The sequence below is a fragment of the Eriocheir sinensis genome, chromosome 17, assembly GCF_024679095.1.
Source record: "Eriocheir sinensis breed Jianghai 21 chromosome 17, ASM2467909v1, whole genome shotgun sequence".
Lineage (NCBI taxonomy): Eukaryota > Metazoa > Arthropoda > Malacostraca > Decapoda > Varunidae > Eriocheir > Eriocheir sinensis.
The window spans coordinates 16,007,525-16,034,183 of NC_066525.1; the positions used below are offsets into that span (position 1 = coordinate 16,007,525).

Consider the following 26,659-nt stretch of genomic DNA (forward strand, 5'->3'; position numbering starts at 1 on the left):
ATGGAGTCAAGCAGACCTACACAGATAAGAAAGGAGGAAAAGGTACGAAATATATATATTTTTTAAGACAGAAATTAGAATGAGAGATCTAGTGAAGAAGAAGAGATAATTATTCTGTCTTCTGGAAGTTCGCAGGAAGAAACTGTGGGAGAGGCATGCAATTCTGGAGGCGATGCTGCAGAATGTCTTTTTTCATCAGAAAAAAATCACAAGGCCCAAATGAAGAGAATTACAGGTTCAGTGTGTGGTATGCCAGGGATGGGCTCAGATCTTGTGTATATGACTGGAAAACTGATATTTACATTTGAAATTTCCGTTCTTAAACTTTCCTTTTCACTGTGAGTTTTATTTATGTATTCACCAAAAAAAGGAACACATTATTAACACAAGCCCGAAAATAAATGTTTAAGGAGATTTGAAATTTTTTTTTCATTGTTAAAAATACTATTTATACAAAAAATAATAAAAGTTAGAAGTCACCTAAAACTACCTTGTGCGATTGTAGTGTTACGTATTGTACAAGAATAGACAAAGGAAAATTTTTCCATTTCAAAAGTAAATACCGTTACCGGAAGTACCGGTATTCTTTAGGAAATACCGGTAGTACCGGTATCATGACATACCGGGAAGAGGCGTGCCGGTATAATTTCAGAAGACCGGCAACGGCAAAACCGGTATTTTTGTCGATACCGCACATCCCTAGCTCAGTGACCGACACTCACACACAACACACCGCGACAACCATGGAGGTAGGAATCCTACCTCCATGGCGACAACGAGGTCACAACTCCTCGCCTTACGTCGCGTACCTACTCACTGCTAAGTGAACCAGGCCAGGGTTAAGGAAGGCAGAGTGGGTTAGACCACCGATCGAAATCCTTCTGCGCAGACATGTGACGTAGATTTTTATTCCAGTAGGCCCTGAGTAGGGGGAAGGGGGTAGGGAAGACATGCAGAGTCAAAATCTAAAAATATAGATCTGAGGTAGAGAAACTAAAAAGAAAACGTGGACCGGAGGGGTAACTATGGTATACTGGCCTTACCGCACATTCGCTATACTCTTTCTCTCTGTCTCTTACACACAGTTATGGGCTCTTGTCAACGTTGTTGGTAAATGTACAGTGTTTAACTTTCTGCCCCTGGTCAGATCTGCATCCATACACCGAACAAGAAGCCCTGGAGCGCGGAGTGACTCGGATGTCATGCGTGGGGCGGGCTACTTTTCACTCGAAAGCGGAATAACCCTTTCCTCTCTTAACCCTGAGGTGAACAAGGGCTACACGTGAAAGAAGATAAACCCAACTTATCTTCACCTGGTCGGGGAATCGAACCCCGGTCCTTCTGGTTGTGAGGCAGACGCTCTACCCACTGAGCTACCGGGCCGTGTATATATATATGTGTGTGTGTGTGTGTGTGTGTGTGTGTGTGTGTGATAACTATTGTTATTAGAAACCTTATAGCCTATCTAAATGGTGAAGGTAAGTTTGAATTTTATTTCAGGGAAATATTTGTTAACTTGGGGTCATCTCGAACCTTTCTGGGAAAAATCTGCTAATCCATTGTGGGAGCTCGAACCCTGGGGTCATGACTAGCGGAGCGGTGGTGCCGCTACTGCGGTTCCTGGGCAGTTATGCAGTTTTTGGTAAGAACGTACCAGATTTGGTACTTTTGGGTGTACAAAGTACGACTTTCACTAGATCTGGTACTATTTTTGTTCTATACATTGTGGAAATAAAATGAATAGTGTCGCAAGTCGTAACATATTTATGAACTTCGTTCTGTTCTCATTTGGTACTTTTAACTGGTGCAATCTGGTACTACTTAAAACTGAGTGGCAACACTGGCTTCCCAGTTTACTGCTTCCCGCGACACTAGTAGGACGTGCTCTCTAGGCTCTGCTGCGACGGTCATGGCAGACTCAACAAAAAACATTTTTGGGTGAGTTGTGTCGAGGAATGCGTGTTTGTCTTTCGTCGTGCGCTTGAAAGTGTATATGTATGTATGTATCTCTCTCTCTCTCTCTCTCTCTCTCTCTCTCTCTCTCTCTCTCTCTCTCTCTCTCTCTCTCTCTCTCTCTCTCTCTCTCTATATATATATATATATATATATATATATATATATATATATATATATATATATATATATATATATATATATATATATATATATATATATATATATATATATATATATATATATATATATATATATATATATATATATATATATATATATATATATATATATATATATATATATATATATATATATATATATATATATATATATGTGTGTGTGTGTGTGTGTGTGTATATATATATATATATATATATATATATATATATATATATATATATATATATATATATATATATATATATATATATATATATATATACACCCACTCTCCCTTCGCTGAAATCTCCATCTTGGGAGATTTCAATGTTCACCACCAGCTTTGGCTTTCATCCTCCTTCGCTGACCAGCCTGGTGAACAAGCCTTCAACTTTGCTCTCCTCAACGACCTAGAGCAGTTGCTTCAGCACCCTACTCGTATTCCCGACCGTCTTGGAGACAGGCCCAACATTCTAGACCTCTTCCTTACCTCTAATCCTTCTGCTTACTCTGTCAAACTGTTCTCTCCGTTGGGCTCCTCTGATCACAACCTTATTTCTGTATCCTGTCCTATCGCTCCTATACATCCTCTGGAGCCACCGAGGAGGCGATGCTTCTGGCATTTTGCTTCAGCTCGGTGGGACGACCTGAGGATGTACTTTTCCGATTTCCCGTGGAATGATTACTGCTTCCAGGAGAGACCCCTCTGTGTGTGCTCTGCGCATCACAGAGGTGATTGTCTCTGGAATGGAGGCATACATTCCACGTACATTCTCTACTCCTCATGCTAAAAAGCCTTGGTTTAATCATGCTTGTTCTCGTGCTATTAAAGATAGAGAGGCAGCTCACAAAAGGTTCCAGAGCCTTAGAACTCCCACTAACTTTGATCTATACATTTCAGCCCGGAATCGTGCCAAATCTATTCTCCGACTTACCAAAACTTATTTTATAAATAGAAAATGTCAACAACACCTTGCTTCTTCTAATTCTTCCCGTGACTTCTGGCATCTAGCCAAAAATATCTCCTCCAATTTCACTTCTTCCTCTTTCCCTCCTCTCCTTAACCCTGACGGCAGCACTGCCGTCTCATCTGTCTCTAAGGCTGAACTCTTCGCTCAAACTTTCTGTAAGAACTCCACCTTGGACGATTCTGGGCATATTCCTCCTACTCATCCCCCCTCTGACTACTTTATGCCTGTTATTATGATTCTTCCTAATGATGTTTTCTATGCCCTCTCTGGCCTCAACTCTCAGAAGGCTTATGGACCTGATGGAGTGCCTCCTATTGTCCTTAAAAAACTGTGCTTCTGTGCTGACACCCTGCCTGGTCAAACTCTTTCGTCTCTGCCTATCAACATCTATCTTTCCTTCCTGCTGGAAGTATGCCTTTGTACAGCCTGTGCCTAAGAAGGGTGACCGCTCCAATCCCTCAAACTACCGCCCAATAGCTTTACTTTCATGTCTATCTAAAGCTGTCGAATCAATCCTTAACCGGAAGATTCAAAAGCACCTTTCCACTTCTAATCTTCTATCTGATCGCCAGTATGGATTCCGCAAGGGGCGTCCTACTGGCGATCTTCTTGCTCTCTTAACTGACTCTTGGTCATCTTCTCTTAGCAGTTTCGGTGAAACTTTCTCTGTTGCGCTAGACATATCGAAAGCCTTCGATAGAGTTTGGCACCAGTCTTTGTTTTCTAAACTGCCCTCTTTCGGATTTTATCCCTCTCTCTGTTCCTTTATCTCCAGTTTCCTTTCCGGCCGTTCTATCTCTGCGGTGGTAGACGGTCACTGCTCTTCCCCTAATATATCTATATATCTATCTATCTATCTATGCCTTGTATAGGCCAACCGGCCTCTTGCAGACTCCTTACGTTCTTATGTTCTATCTATCTATCTATCTATCTATCTCTATCTATCTATCTATCTATCTATCTATCTATCTATCTATCTATCTATCTATCTATATATATATATATATATATATATATATATATATATATATATATATATATATATATATATATTCATATATATATATATATATATATATATATATATATATATATATATATATAAATATAAAATATATATATATATATATATATATATATATTTTGATATATATATATATATATATATATAATGAAGAGGAGTACCAGGGCTGGCAGAAACATCTCTGCTATCTTAGACTTCTTTAACAAGTTGGTTACGTTTCGGAACGAACATGTTCCATCATCAGACCTAAAAGCAAGTTACACAGTGTGTCACATACAACGTAAGATAAAACAATAATATGATTAATCTACGGTAAAAACAAGCCGATGTCTTAAGAAAAGATGAAAGATAAAAGATAAAAAGATAAAACGTGACAACACTTGAAAGCAAAAAAAAACTAGATGTGACCACGCTGTCGCGGTGTGTTGTGTGTGAGTGGTCTCAGTCCTACCCAATAGACTATTTAGTGTTTTGCCAATAACTTTGTCAATAAATGGTACAGGGTAACCGTTGTTACATAACATTCCCTTGAGGCGTGATAGTTCATGGTGGAGTGTAAAATAGGTAGAACAAATGTGATAAATGCGTGTTGTTAGTGTGGTGATCAGGTTTATTTTATAAGTTAATGGACAGGCCTGTAAAGGTTGGTTTGCGACAAAATTCAAGTCCTTTATTCCATTAACTTATAAAAGAAACCTGATCACCACACTAACAACATGCATTTATCACAATCACCACTCTTTGTTGTTTATTGCTCAACCAATTCGCGATCTATTGGTGTACTTGACCGTCACTAGAGATGTTTCTCAACACACACACACACACACACACACTCTCTCTCTCTCTCTCTCTCTCTCTCTCTCTCTCTCTCTCTCACACACACACACACACACACACACACACACACACACACACACACCTGGAAACTATTAAGAGACGCTTGACAGTCAGCGCCCCAAGGGGACCTGGGGGAGAAGAGCGACTCTGCCATATCTTGTCTCTGTAAATGACAGCTCGAGTTTGTTCTCGAGCTCAGTGGCCGTGATTACGTTGTCTGCACGTTGTCTATATAGAGTGTATTAAACTTGGATGTAAATACATGCAAAAATACTGATAGATGGGTACTGTACCTGGAGTGATATATGTTGCCGTGATCGACTGACCGTTCTTGTGCGCTTCCCAAAAAGTTCACCCGTTTCAAAATACACGACTCAAAATAATAAGAGAATACTTGAACAACAAAGAATAATATACTTTTGTTCAATTTGGGAAAAAAAAATAACTATAGTAGGTTCCACGATAGCTGGCGGAGTTTTTCCTCAGGGGTGGACTTGCAGACTTGGTATCATTGCATGGGTGATGTTACTGCGCGCTCATTGGCAAATTCTTAACTTGTTCTGATGCGTATAAAATTGACTTTGTATTCCTACCAAAACCCATTGTGAGATAAAAGGTAACAGATTGCACCGACAAAAACTAATGCAATAATATCTTTATTGTTAAGTATGTGCCTTTTGAACTATTATAAATTAATCTGAAGCGACATTCATAACAAAACTAAGTCAGAACTGCACGTAAACGGACAATATCCAGCGAATGAAGCGACTGTTGAGGCTAGACTTATTTTAAATACTTTTTATTATAGTGAATCCAGGAGGAACTAGCGGATTGGGGGGTGAAAGGTGCGGGTCAGCCCCGCACCGCACCTTGCCACACACTCTCAACACTTCTCGCTTCCTCTCATATGTCAGCTATTTACTACCTATAAATGAATTTAATTAAATAATTGGATAATCCAATAAGGTCATATAGCGTTAAGATTGTTTCGTTTTTAAGATAGTAACAAAGATTTTGTATAAATACCACGACACTTGACAACGTTGTATTTCAACGTTGTCATTTTACACATCCAGAGCCCAGCCTGCCCAGGTCACTTCTCTCAAGGTCATGGAAGGGTCAGCAGGTGGGCCCATGGGTGGCCCGCTCCCGCCTCTGCCTCTCCCCTCCCTCCCTCTCCCTGCCTCTCCACGTCGTTGGCTGCTCAGCCGCGAGAAAGAACTCATTTACAATGTAAGCAAGTACTTTTAAGACGAAAAAAACAACAGAGGATTTATCATACCACTCACAAGAGTAATTGCAAGAACAGCGAGAGCCACTAATGTTAGTGAAAGAACTACTGAAAGAGTCTGCGCCAAACTGGATCATGAGTGCATGACGAACAGATCACCATAACAGCCTGTATTCTCGTCCCCGAAGAAGCCGGGAGAGAGAGAGAGAGAGAGAGAGAGAGAGAGAGAGAGAGAGAGAGAGAGAGAGAGAGAGAGAGAGAGAGAGAGAGAGAGAGAGAGAGAGAGAGAGAGAGAGAGAGAGAGAGAGAGAACACAAAGAAACACAAAGGAAGAACAAACAACAGCAGACCTGCTGGTCCTTACGAGGCTGTTTGTGACAAGCTACACTAACTATCTAATCAAAGGTGGAAGATGAAGGACAGCAAAGGCGAAGGCTCCTCCCCACCCCCCATCCCTCCAGCCAAAGCTGGCAGGAAAGGAAAAAGAACCATGCAGCATGGAAAAACTGCATGGAAATTATGTAGGAAAGAAGAACTACCATTACTGCTACCACTAACCGGGCGATAAAAGCGGACAAGGACACCAGTATTCGAAAGAACTTAACGTTATTACGACAATGAGTAATATCTTAGTTGCTGGTTGGATTCAAAATACTTGTCTAATCTATTCTTGTAGGCCGTAACTGTTGTACCATCAACGACATCACAGGGTAGAGAGTTCCAAACATTAACAACTCGATTGAAGAAGTGTTTAGCTTCGTGCGACGAGAATCTTTTACCACTTATCTTCAAATTGTGATTTCTTCTTGTTCTATTTGATTGATCAATTGTAAAGTAATCTTCCGCGTTAATATCACTGAATCCTTTAAACATTTTAAACACTTCTATTAGATCGCCTCGCATTCTTCGTTTTGATAGGCTGAATAAATTTACTTCTTTAAGCCTTTGTTCATATGATAAATTTCTCAACCTAGGAATCATCTTTGTTACTCTTCGTTGAACCCGTTCCAACTTTTCTATGTCTTTTCTGTAATAGGGAGACCAAAACTGTACACTACTCTAGACGGGGTCGAACCAACGAATTATACAGTTTTAATATTACTTTTTCCGATTTATTATTAAAGACTCGTACGATGAAGCCAACTAATTTGCTTGCAGTTTTAACTACCTCTGAACAATGCTGACCGGGCTTTAAATCGCTTGATATAGTGATTCCAAGATCCTTTTCTTTACTTACTGCAGAAAGTTGTTGGCCATTCATTACGGACCGAACGCGATTGTTATTTTTTTCCGATGTGCAACATTTTACATTTGTCAACGTTAAATTTAATTTGCCATTGATTGGCCCAACGTGCAAGTCGATCTAGATCTGATTGTAAAGCTTCTTCGTCGAGTATCGCAGTTACTTTACTAGCAATTTTTGTGTCATCAGCAAATTTTGATATTTTGCAAGTGAGCCCATCATCGATATCATTAATATAAATTAAGAAGAGCATGGGGCCAAGCACTGATCCTTGAGGTACGCCGCTTCTGACATCAAGCCAGTTAGATGTAACACCGTTTAGAACTACTCTCTGTTTCCGCTCAGAAAGCCAGTCCACAAGCCAATTGTGAATGTTACCCGAGATAGCGTGCGCCAATAGTTTGCTGAGCAATCGTTGGTGGGGGACCTTATCAAATGCCTTTTGAAAATCCAGATATATGATATCTACTGATCTGTTTTCATCGAACACCTCAAAAATATAATGAAAAAAATCAAGTAAGTTAGTTAAACACGAACGTTTACTACGGAAGCCATGTTGCGAATTATTTATATTATTTTCTTCGAAGAATTTCACCATATTGTCGCGAATGATAGTCTCCATAAACTAACAAACAATCGATGTCAGGCTAATTGGTCGATAGTTTCCTGGATGAGACTTGTCCCCCTTTTTGAAAATTGCTGTGACATTTGCTAGTTTCCAATCCGACGGAACTTTTCCAGCTGTTAACGATTTATTGAATATGATGGAGAACGGTTTACAAATTTGATGTTTGATTTCTTTTAAGACCCTAGGGGTAATTTTGTCTGGACCAGAAGCTTTGCTTTCTTTAATCTTTTCAATTGTGCATAAAATGTCACTTTCTACGATGAGCACGCCACTTAACATCTTTTCGGTCCTTCTAACCTCCGGCGGTTGAGGTGATAAACAATCTTCGTCGGTAAATACGGATGCGAAAAAGTTATTTAAGATTGTAGTCATTTAATTTTCATCGTTCGTGTAGCTACCATTATCATTAGCAAGCGGTCCGATACCACAAGTAAGTGACTTTTTATCATTTACATAGCTAAAAAATTCTTTAGGATTAAATTTAATCGTTTCCGCTATATATTCTTCAAGATTTTTATTACTTCGTTTTATTGATTTCTTGGTTTCGCGGCGAATTCTGTCCAACTCTAGTTTGTCAGCCTCACTCTGAGTTGATATGTATCTACTGTATACGCGTTTTTTAAGAGATAGGCTATTTTGAATTTCGTTATTCCACCATTTGGGTTTCTTCTTAAAAGATGAACATCTGTTACGATAGGGTACGCATATGCTTATGGCATTGTTCAATATTGTGGTGAAGGCCCCCCAAGATTTATCAATATCTGTTTCCGCCGAGATTTCAGTCCAGTCAGAATTATTTATAATTCATCGGAGTCTTACGAAATTCGCTCTCTGATACTCAGGCACCTTTTCTTTACTTGGAGTTATTTTACTTTCTTTCATATTGATGCTGAATGTGATTGTTCGGTGATCGCTAGAACTAAAAATTGGACCAACATTTACTTCGTTAACTTGATCAGCTGTCGTTGAAAAGATAAGGGCAAGTATATCCCGAGTCGGTTCTTGAACGTGTTGATGTAAATCACTTTCTAGTAAATTTGTGTACAGGTCGAGTCCTGTATGACAGTTCAACGGTTCACCCCATCTTTTCACTGGCAAGTTAAAGTCCCCAACAATTACTGCCTCGCAACTGCTACTTGTTTCTAATAATAATTCACTTAATGCGTGGTCGATATCAAGAGTCTTCCTTGGCGGTCTGTAGATAAGTCCAATTATTATTTTACGAGATTTATTTTTAATTTCAATGAAGACCGTGTCTACATTGGTTATAATATCTGTTTTCATGGATACTGGATGGAGAGAGTTGTGGATATAAAAGATAACGCCTCCACCCTGCCTATTCTCTCTTTCATGACTAAAGATGGTATAACCCGGTAATCTATATTCCGCAATGAAATCTCTATTTGAAGTGTCTATCCAAGATTCTGTGACTCCGATGATGTGATAATGATTTGTAGCTGCGAGGACTTCTAAGTCTTCAAATTTGTTACGTTGGCTGCGAGCGTTTACATAGCAAGCTTTAATGTGATTCGAGTTGGGGGTTTTGCGGGTTGAGTGCTCCCTTACGGTGGAGCTGCTGGTGTTCTCGCCTCCGCGTTTTTTGGCTTTCGAAGAGCCACTTGGTCACAGAGCAGCCTCCCGAAACGGGCTGCTCCAACAGGGTTTAAGTGGATGCCATCAGCAAGGAACAAGTCTGAATCGTAGTAAAAACTGTTCCACAAGTTAGCGAACTGGACGTTTTCTTGTGAGCAAAGGGACTGAAGTCTGTTGTTTGTGCTGAAGGCCTTACTGTAAAAGCTAGATTCGGCACCGACCCTCGGGATTATTCCTGAGATTATGATGTTACTGGCTTCCGTTTTACGTTTATACTGCTTGATCATGCGGCGGTATTTCTCAAGCAGTTCCTCAGAACGGGTTGTCTTTACGTCATTTGTCCCCGCGTGAATGACAAAGAGGGTGTTTCGGTCGGCATTTCTCGTGACATCATCGCACGCTGCGGTGATGTCGTCCAGTCTGGCACCTGGATAGCAGTAACGTTTTCTGCGGCCGTTTGATGAACGACCACAGAACTCAACCAGCTGGCCACGCACCATGGAGTCCCCAACTAGGCGAGTCTCAAACTCATCCTCCATGGTGTCTGCCAGCACCTGGAACCTATTGAAGGTAGTGGGGGTCAGTAAATCCTTGGTTGCCTGCTTCGGTTTGGCTCCATTCCTTACAGGTTGGAACCCGACATCCTGTGAAGCAGGAAGAGAAGCGTTAAGTGGGGCAGGCTGGAAGTTGTCCTGTGAGGCAGGCTGGGAGTTAGCCTGTGAAGCAGCCTCAGGGTTAGCCTGTTAGGCAGGCTGGGGGTCAGCCTGCGAGGCAGACTGGCGGTTGTCCTGTGAGGCAGGCTGGGGGTTAGCCTGTGAGGCAGGCTGGGGGTTAGCCTGTGAGGCAGGCTGGGAATCGACCTGTGAGGCAGGTAACACGTCCTCCCGTGAAGCAGGAGATTCGTCTGGAGGGGGCACAGTCTCGGTGGAGGGCCTCTCCACCATCGATGGTGGAGTCACTGCCACATTGCTTGCAACAAATTCCTGAAGGGCTTCGAATTTCTTTTCAAGATCATTATGTTTGACTTTCCATTCAGCCACAGCCTTCTGAAGTTGTAATCTTTGAACGCAGAGGCGGCAAGTTCTACTCAGCTGGAAGTGCTGAGTTGCAAATCGTCCGGGACAGACGTCACACTTAAGGTTCGAAGGCATTGTTAGAAATTTAAGCGAGTTAACAATTTGGGCAAATATTAAAAGCGCTTTCGAAATAACTTAAATTGTGACCATAAATTGAATTGGATAAAAATTGTGCATGGAAATTAGATACTGCTGTGTTAGATACCTCCAACACTGGGAGTTCACTCCCACAGGGTCTTGAAAACGCCTCAAAGACCAATCGCTTGTCCTGAGCCTCGGTCACGAGAGAGACTTTCACAACCCGGCGCTTTTCAGCTATTGTCCTCGAAGTTTTGTCCCATAGAACGGGGTCGGCGTAGTCACACAGAGCAGAGCTGGCAAGGGAGGAGAGGAACCAGCAATTCGTTCCCACTTTCCGAAACGTCTAACCTAACTCTGCGACCCTTTCGAGGCCTGGCCAGTGGCACCTGTCACCAGGTGTTCTCCACCAACTCTAGAGAGTATCAGACGCCCTTCCTGAGAGACCAAAAAGCTGAAATATTCCTTGAGTATAAGAAAAACCCTCAGAAACTCCACCTAGAAGCCGGGAGGTACAACCTCAAATGGCCCACGGAAGACATCTCTTTCAGGAGAAAACAAGAACCAGCTGTTATGCAGAATAGGGATGGGAGTACCGTCGATAGAGGGGAGGGACGGGGAGCTCACACCGACAATTGGTTCCCAGGGAGGCTTTTTATTGTAGAAGTCGCCCCACTCCTTTACACCGCAGGCCTAAATAATTAGGCACGGTCCAGCTGACTAGGGTCCTGGAACTCCAGCCATTGTCTCTTAAAGAGATCCTCTGCCTGCAGTCCAATCCACCACTGCTGCTGCCCAGAGGCTTCACCGTGACCCTGGCACGGGAGACAGATCAAGTATCTTTTATATCCACAACTCTCTCCATCCAGTATCCGTGAAAACAGATATTATAACCAATGTAGACATGGTCTTCATTGAAATTAAAAATAAATCTCGTAAAATAGTAATTGGACTTATCTACAGACCGCCAAGGCAGACTCTTGATACCGACCACGCATTAAGTGAATTATTATTAGAAACAAGTAGCAGTTGCGAGGCAGTAATTGTTGGGGACTTTAACTTGCCAGTGAAAAGATGGGGTGAACCGTTGAACTGTCATACAGGGCTCGACCTGTACACAAATTTACTAGAAAGTGATTTACATCAACACGTTCAAGAACCGACTCGGGAAAATAATATACTTGACCTTATCTTTTCAACGACAGCTGATCTAGTTTACGAAGTAAATGTTGGTCCAATTTTAGTTCCAGCGATCACCGAACAATCACATTCAGCATCAATATGAAAGAAAGTAAAGTAACTCCTAGTAAAGAAAAGGTGCCTGATTATCAGAGAGCGAATTTCGTAAGACTCCGATCAATTTAAATAATTCTGACTGGACTGAAATCACGGCGGAAACAGATATTGATAAATCTTGGGGGGCCTTCACCACAATATTGAACAATGCCATAAGCATATGCGTACCCTATCGTAACAGACGTTCAGCTTCTAAGAAGAAACCCAAATGGTGGAATAACGAAATTCAAAATAGCCTATCTCTTAAAAAACGCGTATACAGTAGGTACATATCATCTCAGAGCGAGGCTGACAAACTAGAGTTGGACAGAATTCGCCGCGAAACCAAGAAATTAATAAAACGAAGCAAGAAAAATCTTGAAGAATATATAGCGGAAACAAGTAAATCTAATCCTAAAGAATTTTTCAGCTATGTAAATAATAAAAAGTCACTCACTTGTGGTATCGGACCGCTTGCTAATGAAAATGGTAACCACACGAACGATGAAAATGAAATGGCTACGATCCTAAATAACTTTTTCGCATCCGTATTTACCGACGAAGATTGTTTATCACCTCAACCGCCGGAGGTTAGAAGGACCGAAAAGATGTTAAGTGGCGTGCTCATCGTAGAAAGTGACATTTTACGCACAATTGAAAAGATTAAAGTAAGCAAAGCTCCTGGTCCAGACAAAATTACCCCTAGGGTCTTAAAAGAAATCAAACTTCAAATTTGTAAACCGCTCTCCATCATATTCAATAAATCTTTAACAGCTGGAAAAGTTCCGTCGGATTGGAAACTTGCAAATGTCACACCAATTTTCAAAAAGGGGGACAAGTCTCATCCAGGAAACTATCGACCAATTAGCCTGACATCTATTGTTTGTAAGTTAATGGAGACTATCATTCGCGACAATATGGTGAAATTCTTCGAAGAAAATAATATAATAAATAATTCGCAACATGGCTTCCGTAGGAAACGTTCGTGTTTGACTAACTTGATTTTTTTCACTATATTTTTGAGGTGTTCGATGAAAGCAGATCAGTAGATATCATATATCTGGATTTTCAAAAGCCATTTGATAAGGTCCCCCACCAACGATTGCTCAGCAAACTACTGGCGCACGGTATCTCGGGTAACATTCACAATTGGCTTGCGGACTGGCTCTCTGAGCGGAAACAGAGAGTAGTTCTAAACGGTGTTACATCTAACTGGCTCGATGTCAAAAGCGGCGTACCTCAAGGATCAGTGCTTGGCCCCATGCTCTTCTTAATTTATGTTAATGATATCGATGATGGGCTCACTTGCAAAGTATCAAAATTTGCTGATGACACAAAAATTGCAAGTAAAGTAACTGCGATACTCGACGAAGAAGCTTTACAATCAGATCTAGATCGACTTGCACGTTGGGCCAATCAATGGCAAATGAAATTTAACGTTGAGAAATGTAAAGTGTTGCACATCGGAAAAAAAAACAATCGCGTTCGGTCCGTAATGAATGGCCAACAACTTTCTGCAGTAAGTAAAGAAAAGGATCTTGGAATCACTATATCAAGCGATTTAAAGCCCGGTCAGCATTGTTCAGATTTAGTTAAAACTGCAAACAAATTGGTTGGCTTCATCGGACGAGTCTTTAATAATAAATCGGAAAAAGTAATATTAAAACTGTGTAATTCGTTGGTTCGACCCCGTCTAGAGTACTGTGTACAGTTTTGGTCTCCCTATTACAGAAAAGACATAGAAAAGTTGGAACGGGTCCAACGAAGAGTAACAAAGATGATTCCTTGGTTGAGAAATTTGTCATATGAACAAAGGCTTAAAGAAGTAAATTTATTCAGCCTATCAAAACGAAGAATGCGAGGCGATCTAATAGAAGTGTTTAAAATGTTCAAAGGATTCAGTGATATTAATGCGGAAGATTACTTTACAATTGATCGATCAAATAGAACAAGAAGAAATCACAATTTGAAGATAAGTGGTAAAAGATTCTCGTCGCACGAAGCTAAACACTTCTTCTTCAATCGAGTTGTTAACGTTTGGAACTCTCTACCGTGTGATGTCGTTGATAGTACAACAGTTACGGTCTTCAAGAATAGATTAGACAAGTGTTTTGAATCCAACCAGCAACTAAGATATTACTAAAAAAAACAGCCAATGAGCGGCGCGGAGACCACAGAGTTATACACTTACGTTATGTGCTTGTAATGTGTATATTATAATGTACATGTGTATATATGACTGTACGTGTGACGACACCCGGTCGGTGTCGCACAACAGGATGTCTAACAACACGTCGTGCTTTTGGCCGTGGGAAGCTGTGATGAACTGACACTAGGATCAGCAAATGATGACTTTCATCAGCCGTCATCAACCGGAACCCACACCCTTCCGGACGAACTACAAACAAATAAAACGGGCGAACAACGCGGAGAAGAGAGAGAAGACGGGTGACGGGCAGGCGAACGGTGCTCTGCCGCCCTGCGCCCTGCAGCGGTGTGGCTGTCTGTAGTTCGTCCTGAAGGGTATGGGTTCCGGTTGATGACGGCTGATGAGTCATCATTTGCTGATCCTAGTGTCAGTTCATCACAGCTTCCCACGGCAAAAAGCACGACGTGTTGTTAGACATCCTGTTGTGCGACACCGACCGGGTGTCGCCACACGTACAGTCATACATACACATGTACATTATAATATACACATTACATGCTACACTAACTGTGTGGCGGAGACCGTCACTCAAGCAATGACGCCAAGTCCGCGAGTCCACCCCTAAAGGAAAATCCCCGCCAGTTCTCGTGGAACCGACTATAATAAATTAATAACGTACGTACTTATATGATACCAGAGTGCTTCAAATTTTGGTGATGGTGTAACGTGTGTGTATGTGTGTGTGTGTGTGTGTGTGTGTGTGTAAGAGAGAGAGAGAGAGAGAGAGAGAGAGAGAGAGAGAGAGAGAGAGAGAGAGAGAGAGAGAGAGAGAGAGAGAGGGTGGGGGGGTATTGCTGAGCTGTGTAGTGTTGCGCGTGTGTGCCAAAGTTGTGTGACTTTTTTTTATGTTCAGCCTGTGGCGTCGAGAGGCTTTTTTTGGTGGGGCCTGCTGGTCGGCCCCAGAACGCAATGACGCAGGCAAATGTTTTATAGTGGCGCCATCTTGCTTGGCTCATGCTGCTTCCCGGAGCTCATCTTCGAGCCTCTATAGAGAGTTTATCTAGAGTCCGAGTTGATAGATGGTATCCAGAACAGAATGTGGATAGTCGATGAATGAATATTGTCAGCTTGTTTGACCTATGACCGTAGCTTTAGCATCTCGTAAAAACGGAGATTAACATCAGCCAAACTTACCTCAGACTCATTCGTACTTTACACATGATAATACTGCGCTTTACCCAGTATATGAGTAATGAGCACAACACCTGGATACTGTTCGCAGATCCTTGTTTCGTCCACACCAGTGCCATCTTCTGAATTCCACAGAGGAACACAAGGGTTTAAGAATCACACACACACACACACACACACACACACACACACACACACACAAAACACCCGTCATAATTATCCCTGATTTCTACAACACAACAACGTGAAAACAACAACACGAGTGAAGACATTGTCGGTGCCACTACAGGCTGACGATGAGGAGGCTGCCGCCATTGAAGATCCCGGTGTCGTGCTACATGCCGGACCAGGTGGCCGTGGAACCCGGCAACTTCGTTTTACCCGCCCCCTTCGAAGACTGGTACCCGTCCTACGCCTCCCTCTCCATCCTGCCTGATGACATCTGGGTTGTAACCTATCCCAAAACAGGTGAGGAGAACAAATAACTGATAACTTACTGCAGTCTTCCATTCAACGTACTTATATCTCGCTTAGTACAGATTACGACTTCCATGCAGTGTCCACGAAATTCAACAATAATGTTGTAAGTTTTTTAGGTTATCTCAGTGGGCATTTGTGAGGCACACGGACAGTTATCATTAATAACATGAACCTTGGCTCGCTGGGAAGGGTGACCCACATGGGTGATAAAATTGTGCCTTTGATTAAAAAAGCGGCCAATTTTGCACGATATTTCTTCAATCTTATTTACTTCAAATGCAGCTTCTTTAATAATTTTGGTGAGATTTTCGTTACTTTCTTGTATGTCAAGATTCCCTTTGTTGTTAAAGGCTGCATATCTGCTTTGGATTCTGACAGCGAACTTGAGTTTCCTGTTAGTACCCGAGTTGATCAACTTTGCATGTAACTTTCATACAAAGTTATTTTCTCTTCTCGGATGATCTTAATTTGATTCTAGTTATTTTCTCTTCTCGGAAGATCTTAATTTGATTCTGCACTGCCCAATCAGTGGTCGCTCCCCGCTTGTTTTTGCGGGGCGTCCCTCTCATTTGCCTTTAATTCTTAAAATATTCAGTGGGAACCTGTTTTTAATGCCCCGCAAAGTTGATTCATGCAAATTTAACAAATGTGCTACACTACAAGTCTAAGGGGGCTTTGCGCGTGGACAGAATTAATTGCAGTCTCAAGTGATTCTTATCAATTCAAGTGCCTTATAAAAAGTGTATTTATCAAGACCTTCAAAGGCGATGAAAGTCGAGACTAAAATATTTTATGGGTGCAAGACTTTGCATTAAAAAAAAAAAAAAAAAAAAACGGATAACTGCACACGATACTCGTGCACTTGCACTGACGCTTAATGACCGACCCATGTATGTAGCAAAGTCACTTATACCAAGTCGAGTCACTCTGGCTTCAAAACTGTGACCGGTACGCGCAGGGGCGGATTGGGGCGGAGCAACGGGATGACGTCACTTGAATTCAAATACCCGCCAGTTCACGGGTGACTAAAATTGCTGCCGTGTGTGCACTTTGGATGTGCATGCTCACCTTTTTTCACCACGCGTTCAGGCAAGCCACTGACGAAAAAAATATGCCTTTTTATTGTGCTATGCGTGACTGTAAACCCAATGCCTACAAACGGCGGTGTGGGGTGATTGATTTAAAGTAGTCCGCCTTTCTTCGTTTTCTCTAAATCCGAGTTTCTACATTCTCTAGTTTGGCACCAAGCAGCGGCACGCATAAGCCACGCCTCTGCCGTGTCTACTCCCACAAAGCTGCGTATGACTTGGCTTGGTATAAGTGACCTTGGTTTGTAGTAGGTAGCCTATACTCTTTGGACACCCACGTCAGCCCCGGTAGGGCTGCTCCACTAGCCTGGGTAGCAGTGAGTGTAAGGATTAAACATACATCATGCAGATGAATCTCGCAATCTTTGGCCTGTCTCTTGAACTAGCCTCACATCAACAAGTTGATCGCCTAATTGCTTTCTTTGCCTTCAGGAACAACGTGGACCCAGGAACTCGTGTGGTGCCTTCTGCATGACCGTAACTCTCCTGAAGCCAAAATGCCACTCATGAGCCGTTTCCCATTCTTAGAGTACGTATTTGTTACAAGGTCCTTCCTACGCTAGGAGACGGAGGGGAAAGGCAATGCGTTCCTGGAGAAGGTGTAGCAAGCTTTCATGAATGGGGTGATAAAAGAGTGGCATTTAAAAATTTTGTGCACAAAGTTCAGTAAAATATATTATAGATTATACATTACAGCTACAAAACAGAGTATTTTAGATTCAAATAGGCTAATATTTTCCTTCCGTGTTCTTTGCTGAATCTTAATTGTCTTCTAAGCTGATACAACAACCACATACATATATTTGATCACACACACACACACACACACACAAACACACACAGTTATATATATATTTTTTTTTCATAATCATATATTGTAATTTCTATTATTTATGAAAATGTTTGATATCCTCTTTTCATGTAAGGGACTTCTTCACGGATGATAAGTGCATTTCCTTTCCTGATTTCCTTCTTTTCACGCTGTGAAACCCAAAGGTTCGATTCTCTTCTCAACCCTTCCTGGAAGCCTGATGTAAGTGAAGATAATCCTATCCGTTTGGGCAACAGTTGGAAGACAGTGCAGCAGATGACTTCTCCAAGAAACATCAAGTCACACCTCCCCAAGGATCTGCTTCCCCCTCAGCTGTGGGAGGTCAAACCCAAGGTAACGAAAACCGTGACGAAAACTCCGGTGAAAGATGTAAACAACTATCAAGGCCATTGTACTGTAATGGACACACACACACACACACACACACACACACAAATACACATACACACCCACATCTAAAAAAAAATCATGAGTTACGTTATGCCATATTTTGTAAAAAAAAAAAAAAAAAAATATATATATATATATATATATATATATATATATATATATATATATATATATATATATATATATATATATATATATCATGCACACATCAAGCTGAAAACACGCGATTTTGCCGCGCGGCTCGTCAATAAAAGACCTTTCCTACGAGTCTGTCTGCTCTTCCGCAGATCGTGTACGTCTGCCGCGATCCTCGGGATGTTTGCGTGTCCTATTACTTCCACCAACGCAAGTTGGAGGGCTACACGGGGAGTTTTGAGGATTTTGTTGAAACTTTCTTGGATGACAGATGTAAGTACTAAGATGTGAGTACTTCGCATTCCTGCTAATTACGATCTTTACATTTCTGCCCGGAATCGTGCAAAATCTATTCATCGACTTACCAAGAACTCTTTCATCAATAAAAAGTGCCACAATTCTTCAAGGGGCTTCTGGGACCTAGCAAAAAATATCTCTAACAATTTCACATCATCTTTCCCACCTTTCCATAATCCAGATGGCAGCATAGCTGTCACATTTATCTCTAAGGCTGAACTTTTCGCTTAAACCTTCTCTAATAACTCCACTCTGGACAATTTAGGGAATATTCCTCCTACTCATTCCCCCTCTGACTCCACTAGCCTATGCCTGTTATAAAGATACCCAATAATGATGTTTTCCATGCCCTCTCTGGCCTCAATCCTAAGGAGGTTTATGGACATTAAAAGCTGTGCTTCCGTGCTGACATAATTATGTAGTGAAAACTGAGAATGTCTGTTTTGTTGATGAGTCGTCTTATGCCAATCTTTCCATGATTCAAAACTTCATCAGCAACACACATCTTAAGTATTTATAAGTAAACATTCTTTTAATTACAATAATATACTTACGATTTCCATGCGTCCTGCTTGCATTTCCTTATTATGTCTACATCTAAGATTAAAACAGGACAGGGTTTATATGTACATAGAAAATGGGAAAGGAAGCCAGAGAGGTAATCATTCTGGACTATTTCAACAGTAGTTATGTATATTTGATATTGTAAGGATTGTCCTTCAATTGACACTAGAAAATGAAGGCTACAACAATGGCTGAAATGTAGCTTTTCACACAGCAGTGTGTAGTTTTACTAAATCATTACCAGAGGCCATCTTCACAGCAATGCACAGCGTTTTCGTTTTTTCTTTTTAATAATGCTGCTACAACTACACACTCCTCAGTGTCCTACTCGCCGATTTGGCTTCATATCCTTGATTTCTGGGAGATGAGGAATGAAGCACACATCCTCTTCCTACGATATGAGGACATGAAAAAGGTAACGGTGGATTAGTTTAAGGGGCAAATGCATGTTGTTATTATTTCTACTTTTATTTCTTACAGTAAACTGGCAGAAGGTGGGGAAAACAAAAACAAACAGATGCTATAAATAACATCAAATCAAATCAAATCCATTTAGATGAATGTATGTGTGTGGGAAAAATAGAGATAGAGATATAAGTAGTTATAGTGATATCCTTGTCTTGATAAAGCTTGCCACATCTAGAGCAGCATGATTAATCCCCCAAACTATTGCCTCAGGACCTGGAGGGAGCAGTGCGGCAGGTGGCAGCCTTCCTGGAGGTTGAGGTGGACGACGCCGAAGTTGCAAGCCTGGTACACCACTGCTCCTTCGACCAGATGAAAGTCAACCCTGCTACCAACAATGAGACCTTCCTAAGTGCCGAGAATACAAAATCGGAAGGCATCAAATTTATGAGGAAAGGGCAGGTATGCAAGTCAGTTAAGTTATGCATCTCTCTCTCTCTCTCTCTCTTCTATGTTCTTCTACCCTATCAATCTGTTTCACTTTTACTTTATTTCCTTTCACAAACCCTTCATGTCCTTATATTTACCAGCCACGTCAGTGAACGTGTAATGCCCTCAAATCCACTTTACCATTTCTCCAAACGATATTTGCGTGTCACGCAACTCATAAGAAATTAATCTAGACCCGGAAAGGGTTTATTTTATCCAGCGCCGGGGATCGAACCCACGACCGGCTAGATGGGAAAGCCACTCCTTAACCAGTCGGTCAAAGAGGACCCGCCACTCGCTGAGTGAGTTTGAGAGGCTTTCTGCTTCGTGAAATGCACAAAGCAAGAGTCAGAAGACCTCACTTGCCACCTTGCTAAAGCTATGCCTATTAGTTGCCCCATTGAACAAGAAAACTTTAAAATAATAAAAAACAATAATAATAAATGTAAGAATGCTAATCTAGTTAAATATCTAAATATTTTACAGTAACACATACTACTATATGTAAATGGTTTTCGCTTGTACTTTGCGACACTGAACAAGCTTCGCGTAAATATTAGTCAGAATGCGCATTGCGATTGCGCAAGGTACATATTATTACATAACTGTGGATTGGGCACTACGGTTGCGCAAGGTACTTAACTGTGGACTGGGAATTGCGGTTGCGCAAGGTACTTGACTGTGGACTGGGAATTGCGGCTGCAAACGGTACTTAACTACGGACTGGGAATTGCAGTTGCGCAAAGTACTTAACTGTGGACTGGGAATTGCGGTTACACACGGTACTTAACTGTGGACTGGGAATTCCGGTTGCGCACGGTACTTAACTGTGGACTGGGAAGTGCGGTTGCGCAAGGTACTTAACTGTGGACTGGGAATTGCGGTTGCGCACGGTACTTAACTGTGGACTGGGAATTGCGGTTGCGCACGGTACTTAACTGTGGACTGGGAATTGTGGTTGCGCACGGTACTTAACTGTGGACTGGGAATTGCGGTTGCGCACGGTACTTAACTGTGGACTGGGAATTGCGGTTGCGCAAGGTACTTAATTGTGGACTGGGAATTGCGGTTGCGCAAGGTACTTAACTGTGGACTGGGAATTGCGGTTGCGCAAGGTACTTAACTGTGGACTGGGAATTGCGGTTGCGCAAGGTGCTTAACAGTGGACTGGGAATTGCGGTTGCGCACGGTACTTAACTGTGGACTGGGAATTGCGGTTGCGCAAGGTACTTAACTGTGGACTGAGAATTACGGTTGCGCAAGGTACTTAACTGTGGACTGGGAATTGCGGTTGCGCAAGGTACTTAACTGTGGACTGGGAATTGCGGTTGCGCAAGGTACTTAACTGTGGACTGGGAATTGCGGTTGCGCAAGGTACTTAACTGTGGACTGGGAATTGCGGTTGCGCAAGGTACTTAACTGTGGACTGGGAACTGCGGTTGCGCAAGGTACTTAACTGTGGACTGGGAATTGCGGTTGCGCACGGTACTTAACTGTGGACTGGGAATTGCGTTTGCGCAAGGTACTTAACTGTGGACTGGGAATTGCGGTTGCGCAAGGTACTTAACTGTGGATTGAGCATTGCGGTTGCGCATGGTACTTAACTGTGGATTGAGCATTGCGGTTGCGCATGGTACTTAACTGTGGATTGAGCATTGCGGCTGCGCATGGTACTTAACTGTGGATTGAGCATTGCGGTTGCGCAAGGTACTTAACTGTGGATTGGCCATTACGGTTGCGCAAGGTACTTAACTGTGGATTGGCCATTACGGTTGCGCAAGGTACTTAACTGTGGATTGGCCATTACGGTTGCGCAAGGTACTTAACTGTAGATTGGCCATTACGGTTGCGCAAGGTACTTAACTGTGGATTGGCCATTACGGTTGCGCAAGGTACTTAACTGTGGATTGGGCATTACGGTTGCGCAAGGTACTTAACTGTGGATTGGCCATTACGGTTGCGCAAGGTACTTAACTGTGGATTGGGCATAGCGGTTAAGCAAGGTGAGCCGTGACAGTGACAAGACGTGTGCCGCGCGGGCTCCGTGCGGGATTCGCAGTGTTGACGATGGCTGCAAGACACAAGATTAGGGACGTGAGAGATTGGTGTTACGTCTGTGAAGACTTTACAGGCGATGCATCGAAATGGATCGGATGGTGTTTGTGTCCTAAATGGTGCCATACAAAATGTGCTTTCCTAGGTGGAATCAAGCAAGAGAACCTACACAAGATCAACTGGATTTGTACGCCGTACCTGACTCGTGCATCTCTTGCTTCTGGCATAGTGGAAAAATTGGAAGAATTTAAGCAGGAATTATCTAAGGAAATATCAGGGATAAAGGAAGAAGTCGAGTCTCGAGCCGTGAGTGTGAGAAAAGAGCTGGGAGAAGTGGCTGAGGTGTTGTAGCCTACTGAGCTTGCTGATTCAGCGGGTGCAAGCTGGGCTGAGGTCACCAAGCGCAGGAGGAAAGTTAAGAAAAACCTCCTTATTGTTAGGGCCTCTGAACAAAATAAAAAGGCTACTGAGTTGAAAAGTGAAGTTTCCCAGGCATTACAAGGCATTCAGATTTCTGATTCAAGATTCACTAATGGAGGTAATATTGTAATGAACTTTGATGATGAGAACAAGAGGAATGAAGCAGCTCAAAAACTGGAGTCTGTTGAGCAAATTAGTACCAAGAGTGTTGGAAAGATGAAATCAAAGATCATGATATGCAATGTGCATAAAGAGGAGACCAAGGAAAAAATAAAGGAGACCATCTTAGACCGCAATGAGTTCTTACACACAATTGAGGGTGTTCAGAATAAGATTGAGCTGATTTTTAGTAAGCCTACAGCTGGCGGTACAATGCATGACATACATTTTGAGGTGCGACTGCGACCCAAATGTGAGAAAGCTGATTCACAAGAATCATGACAAGCTAAAATGAGAATGGGGAATACAGATACCATGCAATTATATGCTATCATTGTCAGAGATACGGCCATCTTGAAGCTAGCCAACTGTACTGCTAAGAGCATTGGAGAAGCCCCAAAATGTTTCAAATGAGCTGGCGATCATAAATCGAAGGAGTGCACCATGGCTGAGAAGAAATGCATAAATTATGTGAGGTACAAGAAGCCTGAAATCAACCACTCAGCGAATGACCAGTGTTGTTTAGTTCTCCAGACTGAAATTGAGAGAATTCGTAACATAACGGATCATGGTTATTAATCAGAGTTTGTACTCAAAGATAAATTGTGTGTGATAAATATTCAGTAAGTTGGAAATAATTTAATAGTTGGATATTTAATAGTGATACTATAACGAAATATCAGACGTGAAAACTGAACCAATGGATATGTGATATTATTTGTGAAAGCAACTAAGACACTCACTCACTACGATGTTTGAGAATAAGTGCATCGAGGATTATTATTGAGGCTAACATTGTAATTGGTGACGGCCCTCGTAGAGCGCTGCACCAGCAGTGGAGCAGGGCTTGAAACCTCATCAACGGTAAACGGTAAACGGTTAACTGTGGATTGTCCATTGCGGTTGCGCAAGGTACTTAACTGTGGATTGGGCTTTGCGGCTGCGAGAGATACTTTTTTTTTTTTTTTACAACAAAGGAGACAGCTCAAGGGCACAAAAAAGTAAACAATAATAATAAAAAAAAAAGCCCGCTACTCGCTGCTCCCAAAAAGAATCCAAAGAGGTGGCCGAAAGAGAGGTCAGTTTCGGGAGGAGAGGTGTCCAGATACCCTTCTCTTGAAAGAGTTCAAGTCGTAGGCAGGAGAAAATACAGAAGAAGGAAGATTGTTCCAGAGTTTACCAGCGTGAGGGATGAAAGAGTGAAGATACTGGTTAACTCTTGCATAAGGGGTTTGGACAGTATAGGGATGAGCATGAGTAGAAAGTCGCGTGCAGCGGGGCCACGGGAGGGGGGAGGCATGCAGTTAGCAAGTTCAGAAGAGCAGTCAGCGTGAAAAAATCGATAGAAGATAGAAAGAGAGGCAACATGGCGGCGGAAATTAAGAGGTAGAAAACTATCAGTAAGAGGAGGAGAGCTGATGAGACGAAGAGCCTTAGACTCCACTCTGTCCAAGAGGGCCGTGTGAGTGGAGCCCCCCCACACGTGAGATGCATACTCCATACGAGGGCGGACAATGCCCCTGTATATGGATAGCAACTGTGCGGGGGAGAAGAACTGGCGGAGACGATACAGAACGCCCAACTTCGAGGAAGCAGATTTAGTGAGAGACGAAATGTGAAGTTTCCAGTTAAGATTTTGAGTTAAGGATAGACCGAGGATGTTTAGTGTTGAGGATGGTGACAGGTGAGTGTTGTCGAGGAATAGGGGATAGGTGTTTGGAAGATTGTGTCGAGTTGATAGATGGAGAAATTGGGTTTTTGAGGCATTGAAGGAGACAAGGTTTCTTTTACCCAATCGGAAATGATAGTAAGGTCTGAGGTTAAGCGTTCTGCAGCCTCCATCCTGGAGTCATGTAATTCCTGTTGAGAGGGTGTTCTGTGGATTGGGGATTGCGGCTGCGCAAGGTACTTAACTGTGGATTGGGCATTGCGGTTGCGCAGGGTACTTAACTGTAGTTGGGCATTGCGGTTGCGCAAAGTACTTAACTGTGGATTGAGCATTGCGGCTGCGCAAGGTGCTTAATTATGGATTGGGCATTGCGGTTGCGCAAAGTACCTAACTGTGGATTGGGCATTGCTGCTGCGCAAAGTACCTAACTGTGGATTGGGCATTGCAGCTGCGCAAAGTACCTAACTGTGGATTGGGCATTGCGGCTGCGCAAGGTCATTTCTCGGTTGCGATGCCAATATGCTATCACGGATGCTGCAGAGCATAGTAATGTGATGTGCTACAATTATAAGAAAATTATAAATCCCATTCCATTTACACTTTTCTCTATAATCATTTACTTGAAGCCCCCCACCTGCCACCTCCCTTCTCGCCTTTTTCTTCCACCTAATAGCGCTTTGGCTCGAAGGTCCATGTTCTCAAAGTCTTCGGGGCTTAAACATCCACATTTGGCAAGCCTTTCGTAGAACTTGTGGATATTTCCATGGGTAGTTTTATGAATCTAATGATAGTCTGACAAGGTTTCAACACCATGAATGTGAAAAGCATTCATAAAACCCCGACAAATTTCAAAGGCCACAAAATTTCTTTTGTGGCCTTTGGAAATATTGGTTATGAGGGCCGAAAGCGTCTGAGAATATGGGCCTGATTCCTATACTACCTAACCTCAAACCAAAACCTTTCTACAATTCAGTATGACTTACTATCTCCCAGCAGACTGAGCTGTATATGATAAGTTCTCTTTTATCGACTTCACTACTTTTATTTTTCACTTGACTACAGTAAGTCCCATTCACAGGTTGGAGACTGGAAGAACCACATGACAGAGAAGCAACAGGAGGCCTTCAAGAAGTGGACCGATCGATACTTGGAGGGTTCAGACTTTCCCTATTACCGTGACTATGAGTAGGGCAAATATAGACCAGTTAATCACGCAACAATTATAAAGGGCAATACTAATAATACTTAACCAAAGGGAAGTAGAACGATAGTATGAGAAGTGAAAAACAATACAGCCACAGGAGAGGTGTTAATTTTTAAGTTCTTGGGATTTGAACATTTTGAAAGTCAATAATAATGAGAATGTATGCGGATGGGTTAGCATTCCTGATAAATATGCAGAGTAGAGTGGCAGAGGTGGACAAATGTAACACTGGGATGGTTTGGTTGGAGGTGAAGTGTTGATGACAAAAGACTGCCCATAACTGTGTGAAGTGGATAGAGTGATGGGATGACCGCCTACACAATGGGTGAAAAAAGGCTTTAGGTTCGTTGAAAGAGGAATGAATGATGAAGAAAGGAATGGAATGTGCGCAGCTGGGTAGTGAGTGAACACTTCAGTCATGATCACAGAGAGAGAGAGAGAGAGAGAGAGAGAGAGAGAGAGAGAGAGAGAGAGAGAGAGAGAGAGAGAGAGAGAGAGAGAGAGAGAGAATCAGAATTCGTATTTATGCGTTCTCATTCGTTCATATATATGTTTTATGATTGAGGACTCATACCATCTTAATTCTGCTTAAATACGCATCATGTCAAGTGTCTCAAAGCACATGAAAAATCGGTCTTGTCCAAAAAGAAGGAAATTAACCTTTCAATGACGAGGACTGAACCAGCGACCAGCCAGACGGGCAGCCAGCTCTATCTACTCTCTAAATCTCTGACTATAGTTGACAAAAGAAGTAACATACTCATCCATTCCAACAGTAACATTGTACTATAAGTTTTCCCTTAATGCCTGAAATATGATGTTAATAACTAATAACTGCTTATGAACGAAGCGACTGGACACTACAGTAAATCAAATGTTGCCCATCAATGGTAGAACGAAAGCAATACATGTATCTTTGCTATACTGAAATTTTTAATATTCCCTATGAGCCGCAGTCTGTTCGTGATGCGAGGAACCTAAGGTGTAAAACAGAGATATAAAAATAGGAAAGGGTAGATGTTTATGATAAATAAGTATAGAATAGAGTGTTGTAAACGTTA

The 26,659-nt window shown here is 42.1% G+C and overlaps 1 protein-coding gene and 1 long non-coding RNA gene across 2 annotated transcripts in view; one reads left to right on the top strand and one right to left on the bottom strand.

Annotated features, from left to right (window-relative positions):
- LOC127000020 (uncharacterized) overlaps window positions 1–26,659 on the bottom strand; it is a 72,896-nt gene that overhangs the window by 20,965 nt on the left and 25,272 nt on the right. The window lies entirely within an intron of this gene.
- LOC127000015 (sulfotransferase 1B1-like) lies at window positions 1,796–26,522 on the top strand. The gene is made up of 8 exons (XM_050863401.1): window positions 1,796–1,938; window positions 15,701–15,879; window positions 17,412–17,508; window positions 17,976–18,144; window positions 18,489–18,609; window positions 19,518–19,612; window positions 19,876–20,064; window positions 25,473–26,522. The coding sequence occupies exons 1-8, from the start codon at window positions 1,910–1,912 to the stop codon at window positions 25,581–25,583; spliced, it is 990 nt and encodes a 329-aa protein (XP_050719358.1). The 5' UTR covers window positions 1,796–1,909; the 3' UTR covers window positions 25,584–26,522.

Excerpts from the sequence above, each read along its gene's own strand:
- LOC127000015 (XM_050863401.1), top strand. The coding sequence starts at position 1,910 with ATGGCAGACTCAACAAAAAACATTTTTGG. Across the intron at positions 18,145-18,488 it reads TGTGGGAGGTCAAACCCAAG|ATCGTGTACGTCTGCCGCGA; the intron begins GTAACGAAAACC and ends GCTCTTCCGCAG. Across the intron at positions 20,065-25,472 it reads AATTTATGAGGAAAGGGCAG|GTTGGAGACTGGAAGAACCA; the intron begins GTATGCAAGTCA and ends TCCCATTCACAG.